General features: G+C 47.2%; 2 protein-coding genes across 2 annotated transcripts; one reads left to right on the forward strand and one right to left on the reverse strand.

Moving 5' to 3' along the window:
* Positions 1-306: 306 nt before the first annotated feature.
* Positions 307-15592, reverse strand: KCTD2 (potassium channel tetramerization domain containing 2). Its single transcript, XM_029212364.1, has 6 exons — positions 15254-15592; positions 13530-13638; positions 10871-10962; positions 6439-6534; positions 4210-4335; positions 307-3084 (listed from the first exon to the last, which is right to left on the reverse strand). Exons 1-6 carry the CDS (start codon positions 15590-15592, stop codon positions 3055-3057), a joined length of 792 nt encoding a protein of 263 aa, XP_029068197.1. The 3' UTR covers positions 307-3054.
* Positions 15593-15860: 268 nt separating this feature from the next.
* ATP5PD (ATP synthase peripheral stalk subunit d) lies at positions 15861-20665 on the forward strand. The gene is made up of 6 exons (XM_029212365.1): positions 15861-15918; positions 17488-17618; positions 17902-17998; positions 19949-20020; positions 20259-20321; positions 20465-20665. Exons 2-6 carry the CDS (start codon positions 17497-17499, stop codon positions 20594-20596), a joined length of 486 nt encoding a protein of 161 aa, XP_029068198.1. The 5' UTR covers positions 15861-15918; positions 17488-17496; the 3' UTR covers positions 20597-20665.
* Positions 20666-24226: the final 3561 nt, after the last annotated feature.

Here is a 24226-nt window from a genome sequence, read left to right on the forward strand (position 1 = left end):
CCCTGTCTCTTTCCGGCTCTCTGGTGGGAAGCCCATCTGTCCCCACCTTCTGTTTCTGGGCGCTCTCTGGGTCCTTTCAGATGCAGTCAAATGAAAGCCAGGAGGAAGAAGGCCCAACACCCCCTCAGGCAGTTTTAGCAGCAGGAGAAATCAGGGCTTTGTAAGAAGCCCTGCTAGAAAAAGGTGCAGTGAAATTCATCCCCTGAGGACAGCATGACAATCACCAACAGTGAGTGACAGCAGGAACCCGGGAGCTCGCAGTATCGGAAAACATACACCAAAGGTTTCAAGATTCAGAAGTCTGTTTCATGTCTTTATTGACCAGAAAGAAAAAAAAGGGTCACAGCATTTCAGACTTTATTCAAACACACAAATGGTAACAAAGGGCACCCACAAGTGACAGGCATGGTCCCTAAGGCCTGGCTCAAAGGCCATGCTGGAGGGTGTGGGTGACTTCTCAGCCCTACTCCCTCAGCATCTCTGTCCCTTCCTCCTCTGCACCTCACGGACACCCCTGAGATCAGTTAAAATTGTGCAGAAACTAAGTTACTCTAGAGGAGGTTGGGCCCTGCCTCACTGCCAAGAAAGAGCGGGTTCTGAGGAGAAGATGGAAGCGGGCTTCGGGGTCGTCACTCAGGAGACGCCAGGCTGCTCCCTGGGTCTGGCCTGCATCACCCACGGCCTCGGACCTGGGCAGGGAAGGAAGCAGGGACACACTGCCCACGTGGCAGCCCTGGGCAGCTGGAGAGCGTGGGTCACTGGTCATGTGATACCCCCCAGCCCATGGCCAGACCTCTGCCTGAAGTTACTCCCCCGGAGGGAGAAGGCTTTCAAGAAAAAAACACCAAGTAGGTTCATAAAAAGCTTGGGTAAAACACTTTTCCAGAAACCTTAAGAAACGAATCACTCTCAGATTCCTGGAGCATTGGAACAACTGAAATTGTCATGGGGTTGCCGGGAGGAGGGAAGCTTGGTGAAAGGCAGCCCTCTAGTTCCTCAGATCACTTAGCAAGGGGCTCAGCAGTCTTTTCGCAGGCTCCACGGTGGACCTCTGAGAAGCATGATGAAAGAAACAATGCATCCTGAGGGGCTGGCCCACGCCTCCTTGCTCCTCCTTGCTGGCTTGGGACCAGAGGCTGATCATCAGGTGAGCCCCAGAAAGCAAAGCTGATTGGCCACGAGGCCCCAGATGCAGCTGCTTTCCCTCCTTTCAGTCCGACGGTTCTTATTCAGCGTTCTTATTCAGATCGGCCAAAGAGCACCTCGCCCATCGTTCTGTGCTACTCTGGGCAGCTTTTCCTTGACTCACTCAAAATCTTTTTTTTCCCTGAAAGATGACAGGATGGACATCTGTCACCTTTCTGAAGGGGTGACTGTTTTTATTGTAGGTAGAAGTTCCTCTAACATTTTACAACTGTAAAAATCCTGGGCTCAGGCCAGGCTTCCGAGGTGCCGACGTGCACGTTCACGTTGGTGCGCAGACATGGCATGTCAGCAGACGCCCTGGATACACACTTCTACCCTACTCTACACAGACACATGAGGGCAACGTGCGAATCCTGGAGAAGGGTTAGGCCACCTGGGCAGGGGCAGGTCACAGGCTCGGAAGACATTTGGCTTAGTCAATAGTCATTTCCAAAACACCATGACCCCAGACCCACGCAGTAAGCAGCTGAGCTGTGGAGCAGAGAGAACCTCAGCTTTGAAGGCGCCTAGTAGCCATGGGCTTGAGGGGGCTTTTATGGATGGAGCATTCCCCACAGGCACCTCCCCCTCCTCCAGACCATCTGCCACCCTAAGAAAGTCACCTGGGGCAAAGTCAGGATTCTCTGGCCCCTTTGCGTTCCATGACTGCTCATCGAGACTCAAAAGCTTAGAAAGTCCAGTTACCAGCTCCAAGGGCACAGCCCAAAGGAGGGCTTTCCTCCTCTGGGTCCAACAGTGTTTGATCCTCGACGCCTTGGCACTCCACAGAAAGAAGTGGTGGTGAGGGCTAGGTCAGAGATGGGGGGGTCCTCAGACTGCCCAGCAAACCCACACATACTATGGTGGGGGATGGTGGGGGGTGGGGCTCACTGACGCCGCCCAGGTCAGAAACCAAGAGACACAAATATCGCACTTTTGGTCAAGGCATTTCCAAGAGACGATCACAAAAATGATACCACTTTTGGATACAATATAACACATTTGGCAACTTTCAAAGAAAACAGCCGGCCCCACCCCAAGCCATCGAGGGTCCAAAGTCCCTTTACCCTCAGCCCCAGTTTAAAAAGTCAGGGAAGGAAGATGGGCCAATGGAGGGCAAGAAAAGGCTGCAGGAGCAGTTACGGCAACTACCTAAAGCGCCTGTCTGTGTCTCATTCGGCGCAGGTGCCGCCTGCTCAAACCTCTTCTTGGGGAGAAAGCAAGCTATCTGGGGGGGTCCAGGCTGCTATCCCCAGTCTCCAACCACCACCAAGGACACCCTATCCTCCCCCTCCTCCAAGAGGCTTTGTTCATAGGAATGTGGGGTACTCTGGCAACTCTATCCAAACGTCAGTTCAACAACCTGAAGCTAGAACCCTTTGCATCTGCTGCATTATTTGGGGGTGCATGGGCCGGGAAAGATGGTGTTACAAAGCAGTGCTAATGTCCGACGTGGCCCACTCAGGTGGAAACATGGCACGGCGCAGGGAAAAACCTCTTCCTTTGCTCCAGCTTCCTTGAAGCACAGCATATGTGCAAAGACCCAGGCCTTCCTCTTCCCCTCCCCCTAGCCCTAGATCAGCTCCAGCTGAGAACCCAGCCCAGCTGCTCTTGTAAAGATATGTTGTAACATTGGCTAAGAAAACAGAAGCAGGTACTGAAAAGGTATTCTGCAGCCGGAAGCGGCCTCTGTCTTCCGGTTCCTGTGGGTGGGGCTGGGGGGTCCTTTGGTTTTGACCAGAACACTTCTCCACCGGGGGGCCAGGCTCAGCTTTGCTTTGCAGTAGCTCGGTTACTGTACAGGAGCAAGATTTAACTTCACAGAGGTGCTCTGCTGGGTTGCTCTCTCGTCGGTTAGGACTCCGGACTTTACATCCGAGATCCTCTCTCCTGAAGAATCTGGAAGGGGAAGGTGGGGAAGAGGGCTGAGGCTTGGAGGCTGGATGCAGACTGCTTTTGGGCGGTGGTTGCTTACCGGACCGCCAAGGGAAGAGAAACAGCCCCAGAGCCACTTTCCACTGGACCCCGCGGAGCAGCACGACAATCGCTGTTACCCCAGGAAGCCAGGCAACCGCCCCTGAAGCACTGCAGTTGTAAAAGACTTTTGCTGAACACGGCCAGGCCTAAGTTTACATGCTGTTGGACCACTTCCCCTGTGAGGAAGGACACGGTCCGGGCTCACCACATACTGATGATTTAGAAGCATGTATGTGTGTCTGTGTATGAGGGGGCACAGTGGAGGAAAAAAGATAACAGTGTGCAACCATTTTCCAGTAACTTCAGGGCGTCAGGGGGCGGGGGGGATCACAAAGGTAACCAAACACCTTTTCTCTTGAGATGGCAGAGAAAGAGAGAGAGGGAGAGAACAGTTTCAAAATATAAAGGTAAAATACTTTCCAATTTTGAGTTTCAGAATTCTCACCTTCTAGTAATTAATGGCCATAAGCTTTTTCATTGATTTGACAGAGGCTGGGAAAAGACTACCCTATTTTGGTTCACGTGTCCTAACTAAAAGCCTCTGTCACTGCTCCAAAAGTCCTGATTTAATTTACAACAGTCAGGGGCTCCCCTGGTGGCGCAGTGGATAAGAATCCGCCTGCCAATGCAGGGGACACAGGTTCGTTCCCTGGTCTGGGAAGATCCCACATGCCATGGAGCAACTAAGCCCGTGCGCTACAACTACTAAGCCTGCGCTCTAGGGCCCGCGAGCCACAACTACTGAAGCCCGTGCACCTAGAGCCCGTGCTCTGCAACAAGAGAAGCCACGACAGTGAGAAGCCCGCACACTGCAACGAACAGTAGCCCCCGCTCGCCACGACTAGAGAAAGCCTGCGTGCAGCAACAAAGACCCAACACAGCCAGGAAAGAAAAAAAAATTACAACAGTCAAAAGGCCAAAATGAAGGGGAAATGCAAAGCTGGCTTGAGAAGGAAAGGGAAGAACCTGTGAGCAACAGTTCAGGCAAGGCCTGCGCAGGGGCTGGGAGCAAAGGGTCAGAGACGAAAGTCGGGTGAAGGAACTTACCTTTGCCTTCTCGCTTGGCTCAATGACAATGCCATTGGTAGAATTATTTAATTCTCTGGAGACAACACAGAGGAATTCTGCCTGATCCTCATTTCCATAGTTATAGGAAGATCCAATGCTGATTAGCTGATAAAACAAGAATATGGTGAACATACAAATAGTGATCTTAAAATATTTAAGTGGCACACAAATCAAACCCTCCTCCTCACTGAACTTTTGTTGTTTTGCTCCTCAAAGGATGAAGAATTCTCTGGGTCTATCAAGGCCCCAGGGGATAACTGGATCCCAGCTGTGCACCAGGCTTCCCCAAAGAAAAGTGTGAGTTCTGCCACTGTCCCCTCACCCAAGCACTTGAAACAGTGCCAAAGGCAGCAGCCAGGATTGATACGGTCACATTATTCCTTCTAGCAAACATTGAGGGGAAATAGAATGCTTCTGTGAATGAAAACGGACACTTGCTTCAGCCAAAACACCTACACAGAGCTGGCTCATCTTTAAGCAGAAGTCCTAGACAGGGGACCGGTGCTCGGGAGGCTCTGGAAAGCACCACGCGAGAGTCACTGAAGAGCTGCTCTAAGCCAAATGCTGCTGGAACTTCTAACCTTTCTGGTGAATTGAACTCAGGCTCTAGTCTAAAGAGGAAATACAGATGCAGAGAGGGAGAAGCTGAGCCCGAGGGTGTGGTCATCCTGGCAAGTCCGCAAGGCCTCAAGTCGGGAGACCATGGCTGACTTGCTGTATGACCGGGCTGCGGACACCTCAGCCTTCCTGGGCCTTAACTTCCTCCTCCGTGTAATGGAGTCAAAGGGAGCAGACTTGGTCCTCCCACAGCACATCAATAAGATGAGAAAAACAGGATAAATTATTCATTAGTTTCACAAAGAATAGTTTTAAAAAGTTGTTATAGGGACTTCCCTGGTGGCACAGTGCTTAAGGATCCACCTTCCAAGGCAGGGGACACAGGTTCAATCCCTGGTCCGGGAAGATCCCACGTGCCGCGGAGCAACTAAGCCCGTGTGCCACAACTACTGAGCCCGAGCTCTAGAGCCTGCGAGCCACAGCGAAGAGTAGCCCCCGCTCGCCGAAACTAAAGAAAACCCAAGTGCAGCAATGAAGATCCAATGCAGCCAAAAATAAATAAATAATTTTTTATTTAAAAAAAAAAAAGTTGTTATAATATCCTTTGTCTTTGAAACTTTATACCAGGGAAAAAATACTTCTGGAGTGGAAGTATGGTGACATTTTGAAGAACACCTGAACAAGAACTAGGCTGCCACGTACAGGTAGCACTGATTCTGCAGTGGAGCTAAGTGTGAGGAATCATCCAATATTGGTTCTGAGGACAGAGACACCTGTGTGTTTGATCTATAACATAATACTGTTAACACATAGAGTAACTGTTATTTAAGAAGGTAAGCTTATGGTGACAGTTCAGCTGACCTCTTAAACTCTACCTAAAAACAGGCATGATTCATTGAATTTATAACAGTCATTCTATTCGTGCTCAGTCTCCCTGTGTTTTGAAGACAACAGATGAACAATTCTGCCATCTAATGGAAGAAAGCAGTAAAATCCCGGCTCTCAGACACTTTGTTTTGATGCCTCGGTCAGGTCACTAGCACAAAGCTAAAGAAGAGAAACCCAGAGTGAATGGAAAGGACCTCGCCATCCTCCTTGATGTCTGATCCCTTCACATCACAGCTGTTCACCACCCCGTGCATGGTGGATGGCGCACATACTCGGAATGATGAAGATCTGACCCTGGGATAAGCAAAGGGAGGGTTGTTGCTAAACCCTAGTCTTCTTTAGCTACTTATTCTAGAATGTGTCAACAAAGCACTTTTTTTTTTTAGCATCTTTATTGGAGTATAATTGCTTTACAATGGTGTGTTAGTTTCTGCTTTATAAACACAGCACTTTTGAAAGGAATCCCTCTGAGGGAAAAAAGCCCAGAGAGGCACTTTCAAGCCTAAACAAACTGGCTGGCTCTCTCTGGGCAGAACCACGCAGAAACTCTGGATATGAAGCTGGGAGACATAAGCCTACCCTCAGCTCTCCCCAACTCATCACGTCCTACCGCGCAAAGAATCCACGTGGAGTGGCTCTTTCTCTGTTTTGGAACAGGATCACATCCGGCCCCCACCCGACTCCCAGGGTGATTAACTGGCTACAGACGGCGACTGGCTCCGAGGCTGAGATACAGGGCTGCTCCCACGAAAGAAACATTACCTGTTCGAATTTCCAACCGTCAGACATAGTGGACACCATCTGCGTGAGCTCCTCTTCTTGGCACTGCAGGACTCTGTACACGTGCTTCACGGGGCCCTGTGACAACCACACACAGACTTTGAGGACCGGTTTCAAGGGCACAGCAGTTTGCAGCTGCCTCGGTGAGACTCTCCAAAAAATAAAGACTGGAAAGGAGTTTGCTTGGAACTTTTTTCTTGGCGGCCACCCACTATCCCCTTTGCAAGCAGCACTGTAGTTTTTCAATAAAAACTTACCCAAAAAGAAAATAAGGGGTCCAAGAACATGAATAAAATAAAATAAAATAATCCTGAACTCTGGAGGGATGAATCATGTGAGTGACCATATGCTGATAAACTGAAGACTTCATCTATTTCCCAAAGTAGAAAATAAGAGTAAAACTGCTCTGGACAAGAAAGCCACATTTTCTTCTTCAGTCACTATAGCTGACATACACGCTGAAAATGCAGACCATATCTTGGTTTATTCAGAATGATACCTTATATATGGGAATAATACATTAAATAGGGACCCCATAATGTACACATGTTCAAGCTATTCTACCCTCTGCTGAAGCTACCTGGAAGTGTTTCAGTGTTACATGGTAACATTCCTGCTATAGATACGCGTATAATAAAAAAATATTTGGTCTTTGTTCCTGGTTCCTTGCACAGACCTCCTAAAACCTTTGGAAACTCCTGAGGGACAGAAGTGTCTTTTGGGGACTTCCCTCGTGGTCCAGTGGGTAAGACTACTCGCTCCCAATGTAGGGGGCCCAGGTTCGATCTCTGGTCGGGGAACTAGATCCCACGTGCATGCCACAACTAAGAGTCCGCATGCTGCAACCAAAACAAACAAACAAATAAATAAATAAACGGGGGGGAGTGCCTTTTGTATGCTAATGAGCTGGTCACCAGAAAGACTGAGGGAGTTAGAGGATTAGAACTTTCTGCCCCATCCTGTGACCCTGGGGGAAGGGGGAGGGACTAGAGATTGAGTTCAATTACCAAAGGCCAATGATATAATCAACCTTCCCTACCAAATGGAACGTCCTGAAAAAAGCGATGGGGTTCAGGGAGCTTCCAGGTTGGCAAACACATCCGTGTGTTGCGCAGCTGGGGGGTGGCGCGTGCTGACTACACGGGGACAGAGGCTCCTGTGCTCAGGACCCTTTAGGACTTCACCCCATGAATCTCTTCATCCAGCTGTTCATTTGTATCCTTCATCATAAACTATAGTAAGTAGAGCATTTCCTGAATTCCACGAGTTAGTCTAGTAAATTACTGAACGTGAAGGGGGCATTGTGGGAGCCCCCGCATTTGTCGCCAAGCCAGACAGAGTGCAGGCGGCTGGGGACCCAGACTTCTGACTGGCATCTGAGACCCGTGGAGTCCGACGCTGACTCTGGGTGGTCAGGGTTAGGACAGGATTGAACTGTTGGTCACCCAGGTGGTGTCAAAGATTCAGAGAAAGGCCATTTGCTGGCCAGACTCAACTCTCTAGAACATAAGTTAGAACCGAAAGCCAAAAGGCAGAGCAACTCCAATGGATGCCCCACGGCCGTAGCACTAAGGCCCCTGCACTTCACTGACACTTGTGATCTGGCCCATGGGGGACGAGACACCAGTCACGAGAGAGCCAGGGTGGCTGCAGGGAGGCAAGCTCGCCAGATGGAAGCTCCAATTCCCAGAAGGACAATTACAGGCGCACAGGAGGACTCGGTATTTAGCAATCTGGGACCATTCATTCAGTGTTGGGTGCAAAGCTGCACACTCACTGCCCATCCCAGAGGGCATAAGGCACAAACAGCAACCCAGGTTCACAACAGTGACTCCGGGTCATGGAGAGAGGGGTCAGTTATGTTCGATCAGATTTTAAGGAAATATGGACTGTTTCCTTAAGAATGATGAAAACTTAACACTTTTTCCAAAAGGACAAGCTGGCTTCAGCTACCTAGAAAATTCGTTTTAGAACAACTTGGGGAATACCGGAAAAATAAAAGCAGCTACTGACCACCGAGTGCTACAAGCCCCAGGTGTGACACCCTTCTCGTCTAGTCTTCACCGCAGTCCTGGAAGGCAGGTGTTGGCTTCCTTCTACACGTGGGACACTGGTGTTCGGAGCACAGTATCTTGCCCAAGCTGTACAGCGATTAAGTGGATTGGAGGTAGAGCTGGGACTTCAGCCCAGATCGGCCTGACAACATTATAATCTTTCTTGTATATTTTGTCCTTCTAAATGAGGTACAGCTACCATTAAACAAGGTGCTAAGGTAAAAAAAAATTTCTTCCATGTAAAATACAGGACAAATCTTCTGACAATTCCAATTACTCTAGCCACGCATTTCGGAAACAACCAGATGTTTTATATTGTAAGATGGAGAGCATCCGAAAGACCTGAGAGTGGCCACAGCTGTCCAAGTCCCAGGTATTTAAGATATCTCTGCTGCCTCTTTTTTATTCTCTGCCAAAGTAAACCACTGGTGCTCTCAAATGCACCAAGATTAATCACCTAGCAAAAAATACTACCACGGACAGCAGAGTAATAGAATGGTGGCAGCCAGTAAAAGAGATGTGAGGTCACTGAGAAAGGGCAGAGTAGGTCCCCCACATCTTGGGCTTCGCCCTATCGTCCGCCATGTGCGTCTCCTTTCAACGCAGACAAGTTAAAGGAGATAACGAAAGGAGATAACGTGTTTGAAGGGACAGCCACGGAAATCCACACTCAGCCTTAGAGCCACTTGGGACAAATGCAAAAGGGGACGTCATTGAACAACATCAAATCCATTGCCCAGAGTTCCACTAAATAAAGAGGACAGATGGAAAGATCAATTAACATCAAAAGGGTCCTGACATTCCTAGAATAAAAAAGCTTCCAACTGGGTATAAATCCACAAGCCTCAGAATCTAGAGAACTAATTAACTGCTGTCATCAAATAGAAATCTAACGATGCTCTCAAGGAATTTGCTAATGGCAAAGAACTGAGAGTGTTCAGGGGCCATGATTCGAATGGTTTCAAATGACATACTCTATGGTACCATCAATATTTATATTAAGCAATCAAAGGGGTTTTTTGGAATGTGGAAAACTGAGGATGAGGCAATATTCTCAGAACGTCTGATCTATTAAGTGTCTATAATAGTGAAAGCTGCCACGTAAATATACTATGAGATGGCAGAAAGATTGGTGACACTAGATCCTATTTCATATGGTAATCTGCAAACCAAATACAAGTTCATCTTTGAACATTAAAAAGCCGCCTTTCAGCCGTTGGGCAGATGTAAGAGAACTAAATGAATAAGCCTTTCCACCTTTGCAAAGTGCTAGAGATAAAATGTATAAAAGAGTTCATTTTTTAGCATACGTGTCCGTTATTCATCCAGATAATTCCATTTAGAGCCAGAAAAATTTTGATATATGAAGTCTTACACAGAAAGAGCAAGGAACTATTTTTTACTTTTGAAAAGGAACATACTGCCTTCTTATCTCAAGGAAAATTCTATATTGCAATAGATTAGATCTCAAGAAAGCGACCACCACCGGTATCTGACGGGATAAGAGGTAAGTCATGCTGGAGTCCAACTCTGCCCCGTTACTGCAGCTAAACTCTCTTAAAATAGAGCCTAAATACATGAAAGGGAGTGTCTGTGTTTCTTGCTAGACTTGAAGCTTCTTGAAGGCGCGGACCTTCTCCTATCAGTTGGGGCCCCCAGGGCCTAACAGAAGCTATTGTGGCCACTTACTTAAGACACATGATGGGTGATGCGACATGAAATGAGGTAAGAGTGCCTCACTGCCTTCCGTTCTGTTCTCCAACTATGTGGCAAATTCTGTTTGATTGTTGTTGTTACCATAAAAATCCAGACTTCATAATAAAAAGAGAAGCTTGACATTATCTTCTTAGAAGCATGATTCACAAACCACTTGCAAAGTCTATGCCATGACTGGTTTCAAGAGGCTGTCAGGAGCTCGATGTGACATGGCCACAGGCTGAAGGCTGGTCCTAATTAACAGAAGCCAACAGGCGGAAGCAAGACCTTGTTTGGCCTCCACGTGGACATGAAGGGAGACAGATACTCCGCCGGAAAAAACAGGCTTTGAACCTCAAGTGCAGTGGCTCTTCCCACTGCCAAATGGAGAGCAGCCACAACCTCCCGCTCTTCTAAGGGGACACGGGGCTGTTTCGTCTCCTTTGTGATTTCTTCTCCTCTGTTTCCTTGTTCTGAACAAGTCTGACAGAGTACACGCTGTCTGTCTGGCAGACGGACGGTGCTCCGCACAGAGACCTCCGGCTCTATGGGGAAAGGCAGGGCTCTGGCCAAGCAGCACATCATCCATTTCAAATCACACCCAGACACATGGACAAAGAGAGCCACTTGGGATATCTTCCCCTTAAGAGTTCAAAACCCATTACCTGTGAAGTTCTGTTCTCGTTGTCCCGTATCCTTTCCTTAACAAGTCGCACGAGAGACGCAATGTTATAAAACTCCGCTTCCTCCAGCACACCTAGAAGGACCAAAACTATAGTTAGATGTGTGTCAATTCCCCAGAAAACGGCAGGAAGAGGCTGGAGTTCATGAGCTTGCTAAGAACTCTATCTTTCAAATGCAAGTCTAGTCTAACTCCTTCAGCCTGGGAAATGTTTCTTTGCTGTTTGGTGTGCACCCGTGACCTTTTCCCCAACGGCAGTGAGTCAACAGTACTCTGTTTACTCCGTTTCACCCCTGCAGTTTCCCACCTGGCACCTTCCCCTGCTCTCCCTGCACCTGCTCGTGAGCTGCAGGACACCTTTACCATATGTCACTTAGTTCCTGGAACTAGCCCCACTGGACAACTCTTGAGCTTGCAATTTCTGCCCAGTTTGTCCTAAAAATGACCAAAGGTCTGTGTGTGTGTGTGTGTGTGTGTGTGTGTGTGTGTGTGTGTAAATTTATGTGGACCAAATTTAACAAGATGCTTATTATTTGAACAATATAAAAGACAGTCATTGAAAGCATCCCATGCATAGGACTTCCCTGGCGGTCCAGTGGTTAGGACTCGCAGCTTTCACTGCCACGGCCCTGGGTTCAGTCCAAAATAAAAGAATCCCATGCTATACAAAATCAAAGGCCTGGGCTTCCCTGGTGGCGCAGTGGTTGAGAATCTGCCTGCCGATGCAGGGTACACGGGTTCGAGACCCGGTCTGGGAGGATCCCACATGCCGCGGAGCAACTAGGCCCGTGAGCCACAACTACTGAGCCTGCGCGTCTGGAGCCTGCGCTCCGCAACAAGAGAGGCCGCGATAGTGAGAGGCCCGCGCACAGCGATGAAGAGTGGCCCCCGCTCGCCACAACTAGAGAAAGCCCTCGCACAGAAACGAAGACCCAACAGAGCCATAAATAAATAAATAAAACAAAAACAAACAAAATATCAAAGGCCTGAGACAGGATAACTAAATGGGATGTGTGATCCTGCACCAGGAAAAAAATTTGCTATGAATACCATTAATGGAAAAACTGATAAAATTAGAATATAAGCTATAGTTAAGGTGTTCATCAATATTAAGTTTCCTGAATTTGATAACTGTATTGTGGTTATGTGAGAGAATGTCCTGTTCTTGAGAAGTACACACTGCAGCATTAAGGGGTGAAGTCTGTAACCTAGTCTCAAATAGTTCTGAAATAAAAACTAGAAGAGGGAGAGGAAAAAGAGCGGGGAGGAGGAAACAGAATGTATCGTACTGCAAATATGACCAAAAAATGTTAAAAATTGGTGAATCTGGGTAAACGGAGTTCTTTTCTCTAAATCTGAAATTATTTCAAAATGAATTTTTTTAAGGCATTAGAAAAGATGCTTCAGATTCCTCTTTTCAAGAAACAAGAGTACCCATGAGTTGGTAATTGCTGAAGCTGGATGGTGGGTGGAATTTACTGCACTATTCCCATTATTTTGTATGCATTTGAAATGTTAAGGAAAAAAAAAAGGGAGGGGGCATTTAAAAAAAAAAAAAGGGAGAGTGATTCCTCTTTTGACTGGTTTTAACAGCAGTGTTCTGCAGCCACTTCATTAATTAGCACGGCCATTACAGCTTTCTCACGCAGAGCTAAAGCTCCCAGGTCAGGGTGCCCTGGCTCTAGGGACAGGCCCCAGTCTTCAATGGAATGCCTCAGTGAGACCAAGATAGCCTTTTATTTCTTATTTATTTATTTATTTTAACATCTTTATTGGAGTATAATTGCTTTACGATGGTGTGTTAGTTTCTGCTTTATAACAGTGAATCAGCTATACATATACATATATCCCCATATCTCCTCCCTCTTGCGTCTCCCTCCCACCCTCCCTATCCCACCCCCAAGACAGCCTTTTAGAAAGATGTCTAGACCCACTTACAGTCCAAATGCTCTACAAACCAAAAAGATGAGTCAAATAACGATGCACCTGACAACGGGCTGGAGAATGAATTAGGTCAGATGCAAAAATTTACAAGGAAGCATGAGACCAGTCTTAAAAGAAATGAGGCCAAGCCTTTATTATTATTTTTTTTACAGCTGCAAGTTCAAACTAAAATTGAAAGTACGAATAGCTAGCTGTCAGAGATTTGTTGCTTCAGGCTGTGGACATTCACGGCTAGTAATAAGTAAATGTGAAAAGGGGTCCTGACAATTCTGCACGTTCAGAAAAAACTCCAAAGCTATCTCCAAAGCTGAGCTACGTAGCTTCCTTCTCCCGAAGGAGGCTGAAGCGAACCGAAAGGGGCTCCTTCAAGACCCTCTCAGATGAGACTAGGTAATTGGAGGCTCCCTATTTATTTTCGTAAAGCTTTCCTACACTATCTACTGCACATGAGTTTGATGAAAACCTCAAAATTCAAATCTCAGGACTTCCCTGGCGGCCCAGTGGTTAAGACTTCTCGCTCCCAATTCAGGGGGCACGGGTTCAATCCCTGGTTGGGGAACTAAGATCCCACAGGCCGCACGGCGCGGCCAGAAAAAAATAAAATAAAATCTGTGGGAAAAATAAATTTCAAATCTGTGAAACAGCTTTAAAGATTTGACCTGAACTTTGAAAACGCCCAATGCAAACATCGTTCTTACCTTCTTCTGCCAACTCCTTCGTAATGATGAGCTTCCCATGGCGGAGGTAGTTCAGGATAGGACCAAAGTAGGTAGGGTCCCTGTCAATCAGATAGGCCCCTGTCTCGTCCTGCCAACCAAACATAAGGGTATCATTATGGAGCTTTCAGGCTAAGTCAGGGCAGGGTTTCCACCTCTCTGTCACAATGCACAAGTGAGAGGGCAAGTTTTGCTAGATATTTATCACAAACTATTGGCAAGAAGCCTAGCTTTGTGTATCTTGTACTTCAAGATCATTTCAGGGAGGGCGTTACAGGTGTACAGTCATATTCATCATCTAGGCATTAACTTGAACTTCTAAAATGTTTACTCTGACGCAATTACCAACACTCTTCCTTTGGGATACTTGCTATAAAGAAACCGAGGAAGAAAACGCCATAGTTGCATGATCTAAATTTTTGCTTGAGATGGACATTCTGACTTCTCTATCGTGCCTGAATCACATTCCTAATTCGAAGAAAACCTCTGTTCGGTTGGCAATGCTCCAGAACTCAGGGCCAACAACCGTGGGAGTCTGCACTGGCAGCTGTAACTCACACACTCCAGATCTGTGCCCACAGGAAGCTTGGCACAGCCAGGACTTGGCTCTGAGCAGTTTTAATCCTACTCATCTTTACAGTAAAGGGAACAAGAAGAAACTGGCTTCTACTGCAACAAGGACAATTTGGGGTAGATCAAATAATTCCTTTAGAATAAGCAAGGTTTTGGAAACTCTTTAAAGTTAGGGCAGGACAGGTTTCCTTCCATCTGAGATTTATTACAGGAGAGGCAGAAGATGAATAAATGAAATCAACCAATGTTTACCCAACCCTAGCTCTGTTGCAAGGTAACAGCTAAGTGCTCTATGGGATACAAGGCGCTGTAAGCAATGATCAATGCTTTTAAGTCGGAAACTAAAAGATGAACGTGTAAAGTTAAAAAAACAACTCAGACAACAGCTCAAACTGAAAACGGGTTAGGCGCCTTGTCACCTCTCAACTCTCTGGTTAGCAGCCATGCAACTTGCCCAACAGCACTCTCTGGGTTTCATTTTCCCTGGTCTTAACGGGTCAGCTTAGGTTTGCACTGGCAAATGACAACCTCTTTCCAAGGAACGTATCTGATCTCAAATATCGACCTAAAACAATGACAGTTACCAGACAGGAGCTCAGGGACCAGGACCACAGGAAAGAAGTGTGATATCATGAGAAGCACTTCCTGCAGCTGTCGAAGCCATCATCAGACCCAGGCTTTCACCCAACTTGGCAGAGGGGTCCGAGAGGAAGTCTGAGAAAGCTACAAAGATGCCTTAGCTCACCCTGACCCAGTTCTGGATGCATCTGGCACAGGCGGTGAGGGGCTGACGAGGAGCCAGGGGAAAACTCATGCAGACCTGAGGGGCTGGGATGAGAGGTGCAGAGAGGAATACGGAGAAGGGGTGTGGAGTGGGTTCTCGTGGGTGAAGGTGGGCACAGTATGGGGAAGGAGCCGCTGAGAACGAAGGGTGGCGTCAGAGAGAAAGCCCGCGTGCGCCTGAGGATGGGGGAGAATAGCCCCGGGGGTTAGCCTGGCGGGGAAAGAGAAGGAGGAAGGGGTCCCGGCCCGAGGTGCCCGCCAGTGAGAAGCGTGTTGCAGGAATCGGGGGACAAGCCTAGGAGGAACGAGGGGGTCTGAAGGCCGGGGGCGCGCCCGAGGGCGGGGCACACCTTGTCTGAGTCCAGCTCCGGGTCCTCCTGGCAGCAGAGGCGGCAGAGAAAAGACTTGGGCTCCCGGCCTAGGGTCTGCCTGGTGGTCACGAAGTAGGTGCCGCCCACGTTCAGCCGGACCCAGCGGGCGGCTCCACCGCCCCCTGCCCGCTCGGGCGGTCCGGGACCCGGCTCCAGCGGCTGCGCGGCGGCGGTGGGCTGGCGGCCGTGCCCGCGGGGCGTGGGGCCAGCGGGGCGAGGGCTGGGGGGCCCGCGACCCGGGCCGCCACCGTCGCCCAGCCCACTCCCGCCACCCCCTCCCAGCCCCGCCATCGCCGGGTCCAGTTGTAGCTCCGCCATCTTGGGCCGCCACCGCCGCCGCCGCTGCCCGCGCGCCGCCGGGCCGGCCCATCTCTTGGCAGGGAGAGCCGGGCCGGCCCATCGGCGGGGGAGGGGCCGGCGGAGAGGGACGGGAGCGCCCCCAACCAGCTCCCGGGGACCCTGGCAGTAGAGGCTAGGCGCCCGCCTTCGGGGACGGGACTTCCGGAACCAGCCCCCATCACCATTGGCTGACCTGAGAAATAGGGCCCTCCCCTTTGGCTTTGGGGCTGGCTGAGGGGAGGCTTTCCGGTGACCCACTTCCGTTCCTTGGTGTTGTGGACTGTGGGTCGCTGGGGTCGGTGAAGGTGAGTGAGGTTTGGGGCGTTAGGTCCGACCCCAGGGGGTTCCTCTGCTCTGCCGCCTGCAAACCTCGGCCCGACCCTTGTCGCGCCCCTACCGAGGACGCCGGGCCCTGCGGTTGCCCTGCTGGCAGTGTCCCGGCTGTAGCTGCTGCTCCGCGCTCCCTTCCTTTCCCCTCCCCCGAGCGCGAGGTCGCAGGGGCCAGTCCGTGACCCCGCCGCGTCTGACTTAGGCACTTCCACTAACCTTGTCTCGTCCAGCCCGACCCCAGCCTGGCCGACTTCAGTAGTCCGGTTTGGAGGCTGCGGAAACGTTGCCGGGAGATCGTTTTAGCTTGCTGAGTGACACCCAGCAGGCTGGAGGGCTGTGCCCTTTCCCCCTGAAGGTTTCAGCATTCGGGCGTGTGGAGCTTTCAGAGCTTCTCAAGTGCAGGGTTCATTTACCGATTCAGCAAATATTCACTGAGCACCTCCTGTGCAAGATCTGTTCTAGGCGCTGGGGATTCAGCAGTAAATAAAAGACAGCAATCCATTTATGAAGCCTATCTTCTGTGCTTGGAAAAGTCTCTGTAAGGGCACTTATTTCTCTGGTGTATTTAAAGGTCACCTGCCCCTCACCTCCACTCCAGGAAACATAAGCTATCCTGAGAGTGAAAGGAAGCGGCAGGTGTTCGACACGTGTCTTGAGATCCTGGGGAAGATTTCTTCCATCTTCCTTGTGATCCAGCCCATAACTTGTAAAGACCTTTGACATTTCAGTCTTTTTCCTAATGTTTGACATTGATCTTATTTAGTTTAAGTTGACTATTTTCCCATATTCTATCCTGGTTTAAAAAAAAATGGCTGTAATCACTTTCCATCTTCTCTCACATTCACACATGTATTGAATACCTTTTTTAAGCGTATTGCCAGTATACTCAGGGTTTGTGCTAACACTGCAGGGGATCGTCAGACATGAATAGGAAGGTGCAGGTGTATTACTAATCTGACAGGGAGCGGGTAGAGAGCCCCTTAAGTTTGTATAAGATTGTAGAGCAAATTGATGTGCACAATTACATCTGATATTTTTAACAGTCTTCTTAGGTAAGCAGGGCTATTATCCCCATTTTTCAGGTGAGGAAATTTTGGTCGAGAGTCTGCCGTATTTAACTAAGCCTTGTTGAAATGGGGGTATGTGTCAGGTTCTATGCACTGGAGAATCAGTGAATAAAACGCAAACTGAGTGGAAATGCATTTAAATTATTTTATGTAATGCATGACTATTGCATTTCCAGTATTTCCAAAGGTACATGGAGTGCAAACACTAGAGAACTGGGCTTTGATAGGTTAGGAATTGGGGAATAGAGGGAGGACCATCTAGTGGGGAGAATATATTTATATGCCAGGTTGCACACCTTGAATTTGAAAAGGTAAATTGTCCTCTTTCTGATTTAGTAATCCTCATTCCTTTAGTTGACAGATACACCCACTCATATGATGCTGATCTATTTCTGAAATACCTGAATATTTCTAAGATGCCCTTCAGACGATTCTCTCCAAGAGTCCTGTTTTGATCTGACCAGTTTTATTTTCTAGGATCTCTAGATGGCTGGACGGAAACTTGCTCTAAAAGCCATTGACTGGGTAGCTTTTGGGGAGATCATACCCCCCAACCAGAAGGCTGTTGCTAACTCCCTGAAATCCTGGAATGAGATCCTCACCTCCAGGTCAGTACCTTGCTGGGAGGGAGCCTCTTAACCTGTCACTTAATGTGGAAACAAAATGTGCTTTGGAATTGCACATGAATTTTTGATGTTCTTCCGGCAGAAAGTATAAAGAAATCCATGCATTTTCCAAATACAAGTAATTTTTTTGCATTCCTTTGATCTCCCTCCAAGGGAAGAGTGTGATGATAGCCCCAGGCCATAGGAATAAGGAACAGGGAAATTGCTGTGTGAATTTTTTGTTGCTCATGGAACAATCTTAACTTTTGCTTTTCTACGTGATCAGGTTGGCCGCTCTGCCTGAGAAGCCACCTGCCATCGACTGGGCTTACTACAAGGCCAGTGTGGCAAAGGCTGGCTTGGTGGATGACTTTGAGAAGAAGGTGAGACTTCAGGCAACTAAAGTTCTGGTCTCGTAACACGTCCTGCTTGGGGAGCAGGACGGTGGACAATTACACATGCAGGATGACAGGGAGGAAAGAGGGGTGAAGTTAACACCCAGAATCCAAAGGAGGCTCAGGAGAGATGGGTGTGGCCAGAGGTCTTGTGATGATAGATTTAAATGGTAAATAGGTGCAGAGACTTCAGGGTCTCTTCATTCAGCAGGTTTCTTATCCAAGGAAACAGTATGGCAGAGCCTTAACCTGGGAGCCAGAGGGCTCTTGAGCTGGATGTTTCTGCCCAGCTCTGAGTTCCTTCTTCGCTCCCCACCTGTCTCCTTTTAGAACAAACGTAACATTATTTTTCTATCCTTTTACTGTTTTCCTCTTTTCTCTGCTGTCTTTTTTAATGTCCCTTGTAGCTGTGATCTCTTGCTCACCTATCCTCTTCTGATGTTAAATTTCAGCATCTGTAGTTTGTTGATTCAGCAGTTGCTTATTGAGGGCCCACTCTGTGCCAGGTGCAGTGCTAAGTGCTGGGGCCGCAACACTAAGCTGTCTTCTAAGGAGACCATCTCCTCCACCTCCATTATGCAAACATGACTTACGCCAGTCCACTACGGTTTCTTTTAAAAGAGAAATCAGGGGACTTCCCTGGCAGTCCAGTGGTTCGGACTTTGTACTTCCACTGCAGGGGGAACAGGTTCAATCCCTGGTCAGGGAGGTAAGATCCTGCATGCCGTGTGGTGCAGCCAAAAACAATAATAATAATAAATACATTTTTTAAAAAGATGAAAAAGAGATTTTATATATTTATCATTAGAGAGCGTTGTTACACTGTAGTAATTAATGCTGAACCATAGTGTAGCGAAACCCAAAGTAATACATTAGAAAAAAAACAATAATTTTCTAAACCTGTGATCTGGGTAATACGGAGTTGCTGCTCAACATCTAATAAAGCTCTTACTTTCTATTGTGAATTATAGAACACTACGTTCTTTTGGCTGTGTTGGGTCTCTGCTGCTGCGCGCGGGCTTCCTCTAGTCGCGGCGAGCAGGGGCTACTCTTCATTGCGGTGCGCAGGCTTCTCATTGCGGTGGCTTCTCTTGTTGCAGAGCAAGGGCTCTAGGCATGCAGGCTTTAGTAGTTGTGGCATGCAGGCTCAGTAGTTGTGGCTCATGGGCTCTAGAGCACAGGCTCAGTAGTTGTGGCGCACGGGCTTAGTTGCCCCATGGCATATGGGATCTTTCCGGACCAGGAATTGAATCCGTGTCCCCTGCATTGGCAGGCGGATTCTTAACCACTGCGCCACCAGGGAAATCCTAGAACACTACTTTTTATAAAGCCATATGTTTTTAGGGAAACTTAGGAGTGACATAGAACTGATAAATGTGTAAAGTAAATTTTTCTGGATTTTTGTATATAATCATCTCTAGAACTCTGGACACTGAGGATTCATTATGCTGTGGTCAACTTCAAATACTTTCCAATTCCAAATATCTCAATGAATGAGCCTTGTCTTTTACAAATATATGCCAAGCTGGGCAACATCAATGGATTTTCTAAAAATAATGTGAACGTCTTCTGTTCAATGTTATTTGAGTGCAATAAAATGCAGAATTCTTAAAAAAAAAAAACAAATCAGAATTTCTTTAGAACTGCAGGGTTCTTTGAGGTCATCAAGTCCAACTCTCTTTATCAGGTGGAGAAACTGAAGCTCACTGTAATAAAGAATTGTCCAAGGTCTCCAGTTAGTTAGTGATGGGGCAGAGAAGAACCTTGAGCTTCCATTGGTAGTCTAGTAATCTTTCCACTACGATGCCCTAGATGCATGCTGGTTTCCTCCCTGAACAGAGAATGTGTTTTTATACGCTCTATTACGATTAGCAGCTTTGAGCCCTTTTGGGGGGCTCTTGGTTATATTAACGACAACTCACTGTCACTGTTTTGTAGTTTAATGCCCTGAAGGTTCCTATGCCGGAGGATAAATATACTGCCCAGGTGGATGCTGAAGAAGAAAAAGATGTAAGTATTGGAGGCTCTTATTTATTCTAAAATTCTCTTAATTTCTGACAGTTCTGTTTCTTCCTAGTAAGGTTAAGGTGGAGTGACTTTAAAGGATCAATAAAAAGGAATGAACTATTAATAAACGCAATAACATGGATGAACCTCAAAATAATTACGTGAGTGAAAGAAACCAGCAAAGGAGTACATACTGTATGATTACGTTTCTGTAAACAGAATTTCTCCCTTCTCTTAAAAGGTGAAAATTTGTGCTGAGTTTTTGTCTCTCTCTAAGACCAGGATTGAGGAATACGAGAAAGAGGTAAGGATGAGCCTAGGCCTTTGCTTATATTTCCTCTCTTTCACGGCCACACATCTTTCACCTAGTGGGGGTAACCTGCCTTGGATTCTTTTTTGCATCTCTGCAGCCCTATTTATCTTAACACAGTTCCCGTCTTTTTCTAGCTGGAGAAGATGAAGAACATCATTCCATTTGATCAGATGACCATTGAGGACTTGAATGAAGTCTTCCCAGACACCAAATTAGATAAGAAGAAGTATCCCTACTGGCCTCACCAGCCAATTGAGCAATTATAAACTTGAGTCTGGGAGAAAGCTCTGGCCCTTGAATTATAAACTCTGGACATTAAAAATAATTATATAGTGCTGTGTGTGTCTGCTCCTTTGCAGTTGAGATAGTTAAACTCTGGAGTTACCTCACTGGGAGCGGAGTTTTTGTTAAAATGGAAAGGTATGCCTATAGGTGTGTGCCGTTGCCTAATGGTGAGGACCTGTAGGAGCCAGTTGCTGAGCCCCCAGGGCTGCTGAGATCTTAACAAATAACAGTAGGGTCGATGACAGTGTTTTTCACTGGAATATGGTAAAGAGGAATCATTATCTACTGATTGCCTTGAACTTTCTCTTTGCTTTCAAACCATTGATTCCTAGGGAGTGCTTCCTTCTACGTGTCCATCAGTAAGTCACATGCAGATGTAACAGCAGGGCGAGTAGCAGCAGGGATCTACTTTTCTGTGCTTCAGCTCTTCAGTTTAAATGTGGTATGAAAAGAAATTTTGTCACAAAGTTAAAACCTGTTATAGCTTTGTATATGAACATAGGAAATTATTTTAATTCCATCGTTTCATTAAAAAAGATCCTAGTATTGATAGTAGTTAGCAGGACTCCTGAGCAATGCCAGGAAATGTAGGTGGTTTAAAGTAAGATGAGGTGGTGGGGGCTTCCCTGGTGGCGCAGTGGTTGGGAGTCCGCCTGCCGATGCAGGGGACACGGGTGCGTGCCCCGGTCCGGGAAGATCCCACATGCAGCGGAGCAGCTGGGCCCGTGAGCCATGGCCGCTGAGCCTGCGTGTCCGGAGGCTGTGCTCCGCAACGGGAGAGGCCACAACAGTGAGAGGCCCACGTACCGCTAAAAAAAAAAAAAAAAAAAAAAAAAAAAGAGGTGGTGGGAAAAGTTCTATTGCCCTTGGAAGTCAGAGGACCTGGTATGCCTATTGCTTATGCCTGCCCTTGGCCATTTAGTTGCTGGTTCTAGACTAATCGTTTACCATCTCGGGACATTCCTTTTCTCATTTACAAACATCACGATTGTAATGAGAATTAAATGAGGTAACCTGGGAAGTTTCTTGGTAAGAAAGTGATCTAAGCAAAGGCATCTGGCTTGACATGGCTTGATATGGCTTAAATCCTGTAGGAAAAACCTACCGAGGGGCTTCCTTGCTGGCGCGGTGGTTAGGAATCCGCGTGCCAATGCAGGGGACACGGGTTTGAGCCCTGGTCCGGGAAGATCCCACATGCCGCGGAGCAACAAAGCCCGTGAGCTACAACTACTGAGTCTGCGCTCTAGGGCCCGCGAGCCATAACTACTGAGCCCGCACGCCTAGAGCCCGTGCTCCGCAACAAGGGAAGCCACCGCCTGCGCATCACAACAAAGAGTAGCCCCCGCTCACCATAACTAGAGAAAGCCCAGGCGCAGCAATGAAGACCAAAAAAAAAAAACCTACCAGGGGAAGGGTAATGTGCACAGGCCAATAATTTTGTGACACTTCTGCCAGAGATTCCAGAATTTACTGGAGAAGATCAACAGTTGCTGATAACGCTCAAAAAAGTAATGTAGTCTTAAAGGACATAAGCAGAGGAAGCCTGGGGCACTATCACCCCTAATTTGTAGGGCAGGGGCTAGGCCGAAGGTAAACTGTAATTGAGGGGCAAGGCATGTTCCACTTAGAGCTGCTTTAGTCATAACATAATCTGATGTTCAGCAGTAGTTCTGCCAGATGGACTTTAATGCACAAAACGAGTACCCTTCGCTCCCTCCCCCCAGGCTGTGAATCATTGAACTGGCACCCAGCCATCCAGCTGAAGATACAGGGATTCAGACAAGTGAAAACATGGGAATCTTAGAAAAAGCCATTGAGTTTGCTTTTGGAGTGTGGTTAGAACGTGTGTTCAAGGGAAGAAGCAACATGAGTCCTATGAAAGTTTTGTAACATAAAGGGAGGGTTCCCTAGCACTTGAGGGAGAGCCTTTGGAAAACTCACAGGAAGAAACAACAGTGAAAAACTGACAACGTGCTCTCAGTCCAAGGCATTTAGGAAGGATTGGGGCACTTTTAAGTTTTATATCCTGAATCATTTGAAGTTTTTGCATTGAGCATGCATTGATTTTACATTAAAAATTATCACTGGTAAAATAGGATTATGCTTTTCAAGTCACAAGAGAGAAAAGTACATCCTATATGGCAAAAGTTAAAGAAATCAGCAGAAACGTAAGTAGCATAAATACAGAACCAAACATACTTAGGATGATTATGGATCAGTAAAGACCCCTATTAGAAGCCAATAATTCAGACTGGGTCAGCTAAAATCCAACTACAAGCTGTCCATCCTTTAAAAAAAAAAGGCAATTCCCTGGTGGTGCAGTGGTTAGGACTCGGTGCTTTCACTGCTGGGCTGGGTTCAGTCCCTGGTGGGGGAACTAAGATCCCAGAAGCAGAGGCGTGGCCAAAGAAAAAGTTAAAGAAGGATACCTTGGCTATATCAAGGGTTCCAACTCCTTACTCTAAAAACCGGCATTGAAGGAAAAAAAAATACGCATTTATCCTGCTTTAATTTAAACAATGGTATTCCAGGATAAACTAATAGACCTAGTTAATGATAGAAAGTGCTTTACAAACTATGTGGAAAGAAAGCAACATTGGAAAAAGCACTATTTTGTAATCCCTAATGAAATACAGTTGACCCTTGAACAGCACGAGTTTGAACTGCATGGGTCCATGTATATGTGGACTTCTTTCAATAAGTACATACTACAGAACTACACCATACAAGGTGGGTTGAATCCAAGCTTGGTTGAATCTGTGGGTGGGTAGGGGCCACCTGTAAACTTAGATTATTTGACAGAGGAGGGTCAGCAGCCCTAATCCGCAGGTTGTTCAAGGGTCAACTGTAGTTTATTCAGGCAAAGATCATTAATGGATGAGACCATAATATGAAAGTCTGATGAAGCACTTGACAGTGATCAGGCTATCACCTCCTGATGCCAAGCCCATATTAGGTACCTTCTGACATATTAAATACACAGCACCATTTGAAAGTGTTTTTGCCAAAATGTTGAACCTGGATTTAAAAATCAAGGCATTAAAAGTAACTTCCAATTTAGAAGAAATATCTGGGATAGAGGAACAAGTTAAATGACACCACAAAGAAGATAAATCCAAAATGTGGGACATTTTACAGGAAATCTGACCTTTTGTTTTTCAACATGTCAATGGCATGGGGCAGGAGAGGAGGGAAGGTGTGGCAGCTTTAGATTAAAAAACGACCCGGCATCCAAATCCTTTGTGTTTGGACCTTATTTGGATCCTGATTTGCACCAATCAACTGTAAAAAGATAATTAATTAAGAGATGACTATTGAAGTATGTAGGGATAAAACGATGTGATGTCTGGGATTGCTTTAAAATACTTAAGAAAGGGCTTCCCTGGTGGCGCAGTGGTTAAGAATCTGCCTGCCAATGCAGGGGACATGGGTTCAAGCCCTGGTCCGGGAAGATCCCACATACCGCGGAGCAACTAAGCCCGTGCGCCACGACTACTGAGCCTGCACTCTAGAGCCCACAAGCCACAAGGACTGAAGCTTGCGTGCCTAGAGCCTGTGCTCCACAAGAGAAGCCACCACAATGAGAAGCCTGCGTGCGCAACAAAGAGTAG

This window comes from Monodon monoceros, unplaced genomic scaffold (genome assembly GCF_005190385.1).
Source record: "Monodon monoceros isolate NGI ecotype Baffin Bay Population unplaced genomic scaffold, NGI_Narwhal_1 Super_Scaffold_9, whole genome shotgun sequence".
NCBI lineage: Eukaryota > Metazoa > Chordata > Mammalia > Artiodactyla > Monodontidae > Monodon > Monodon monoceros.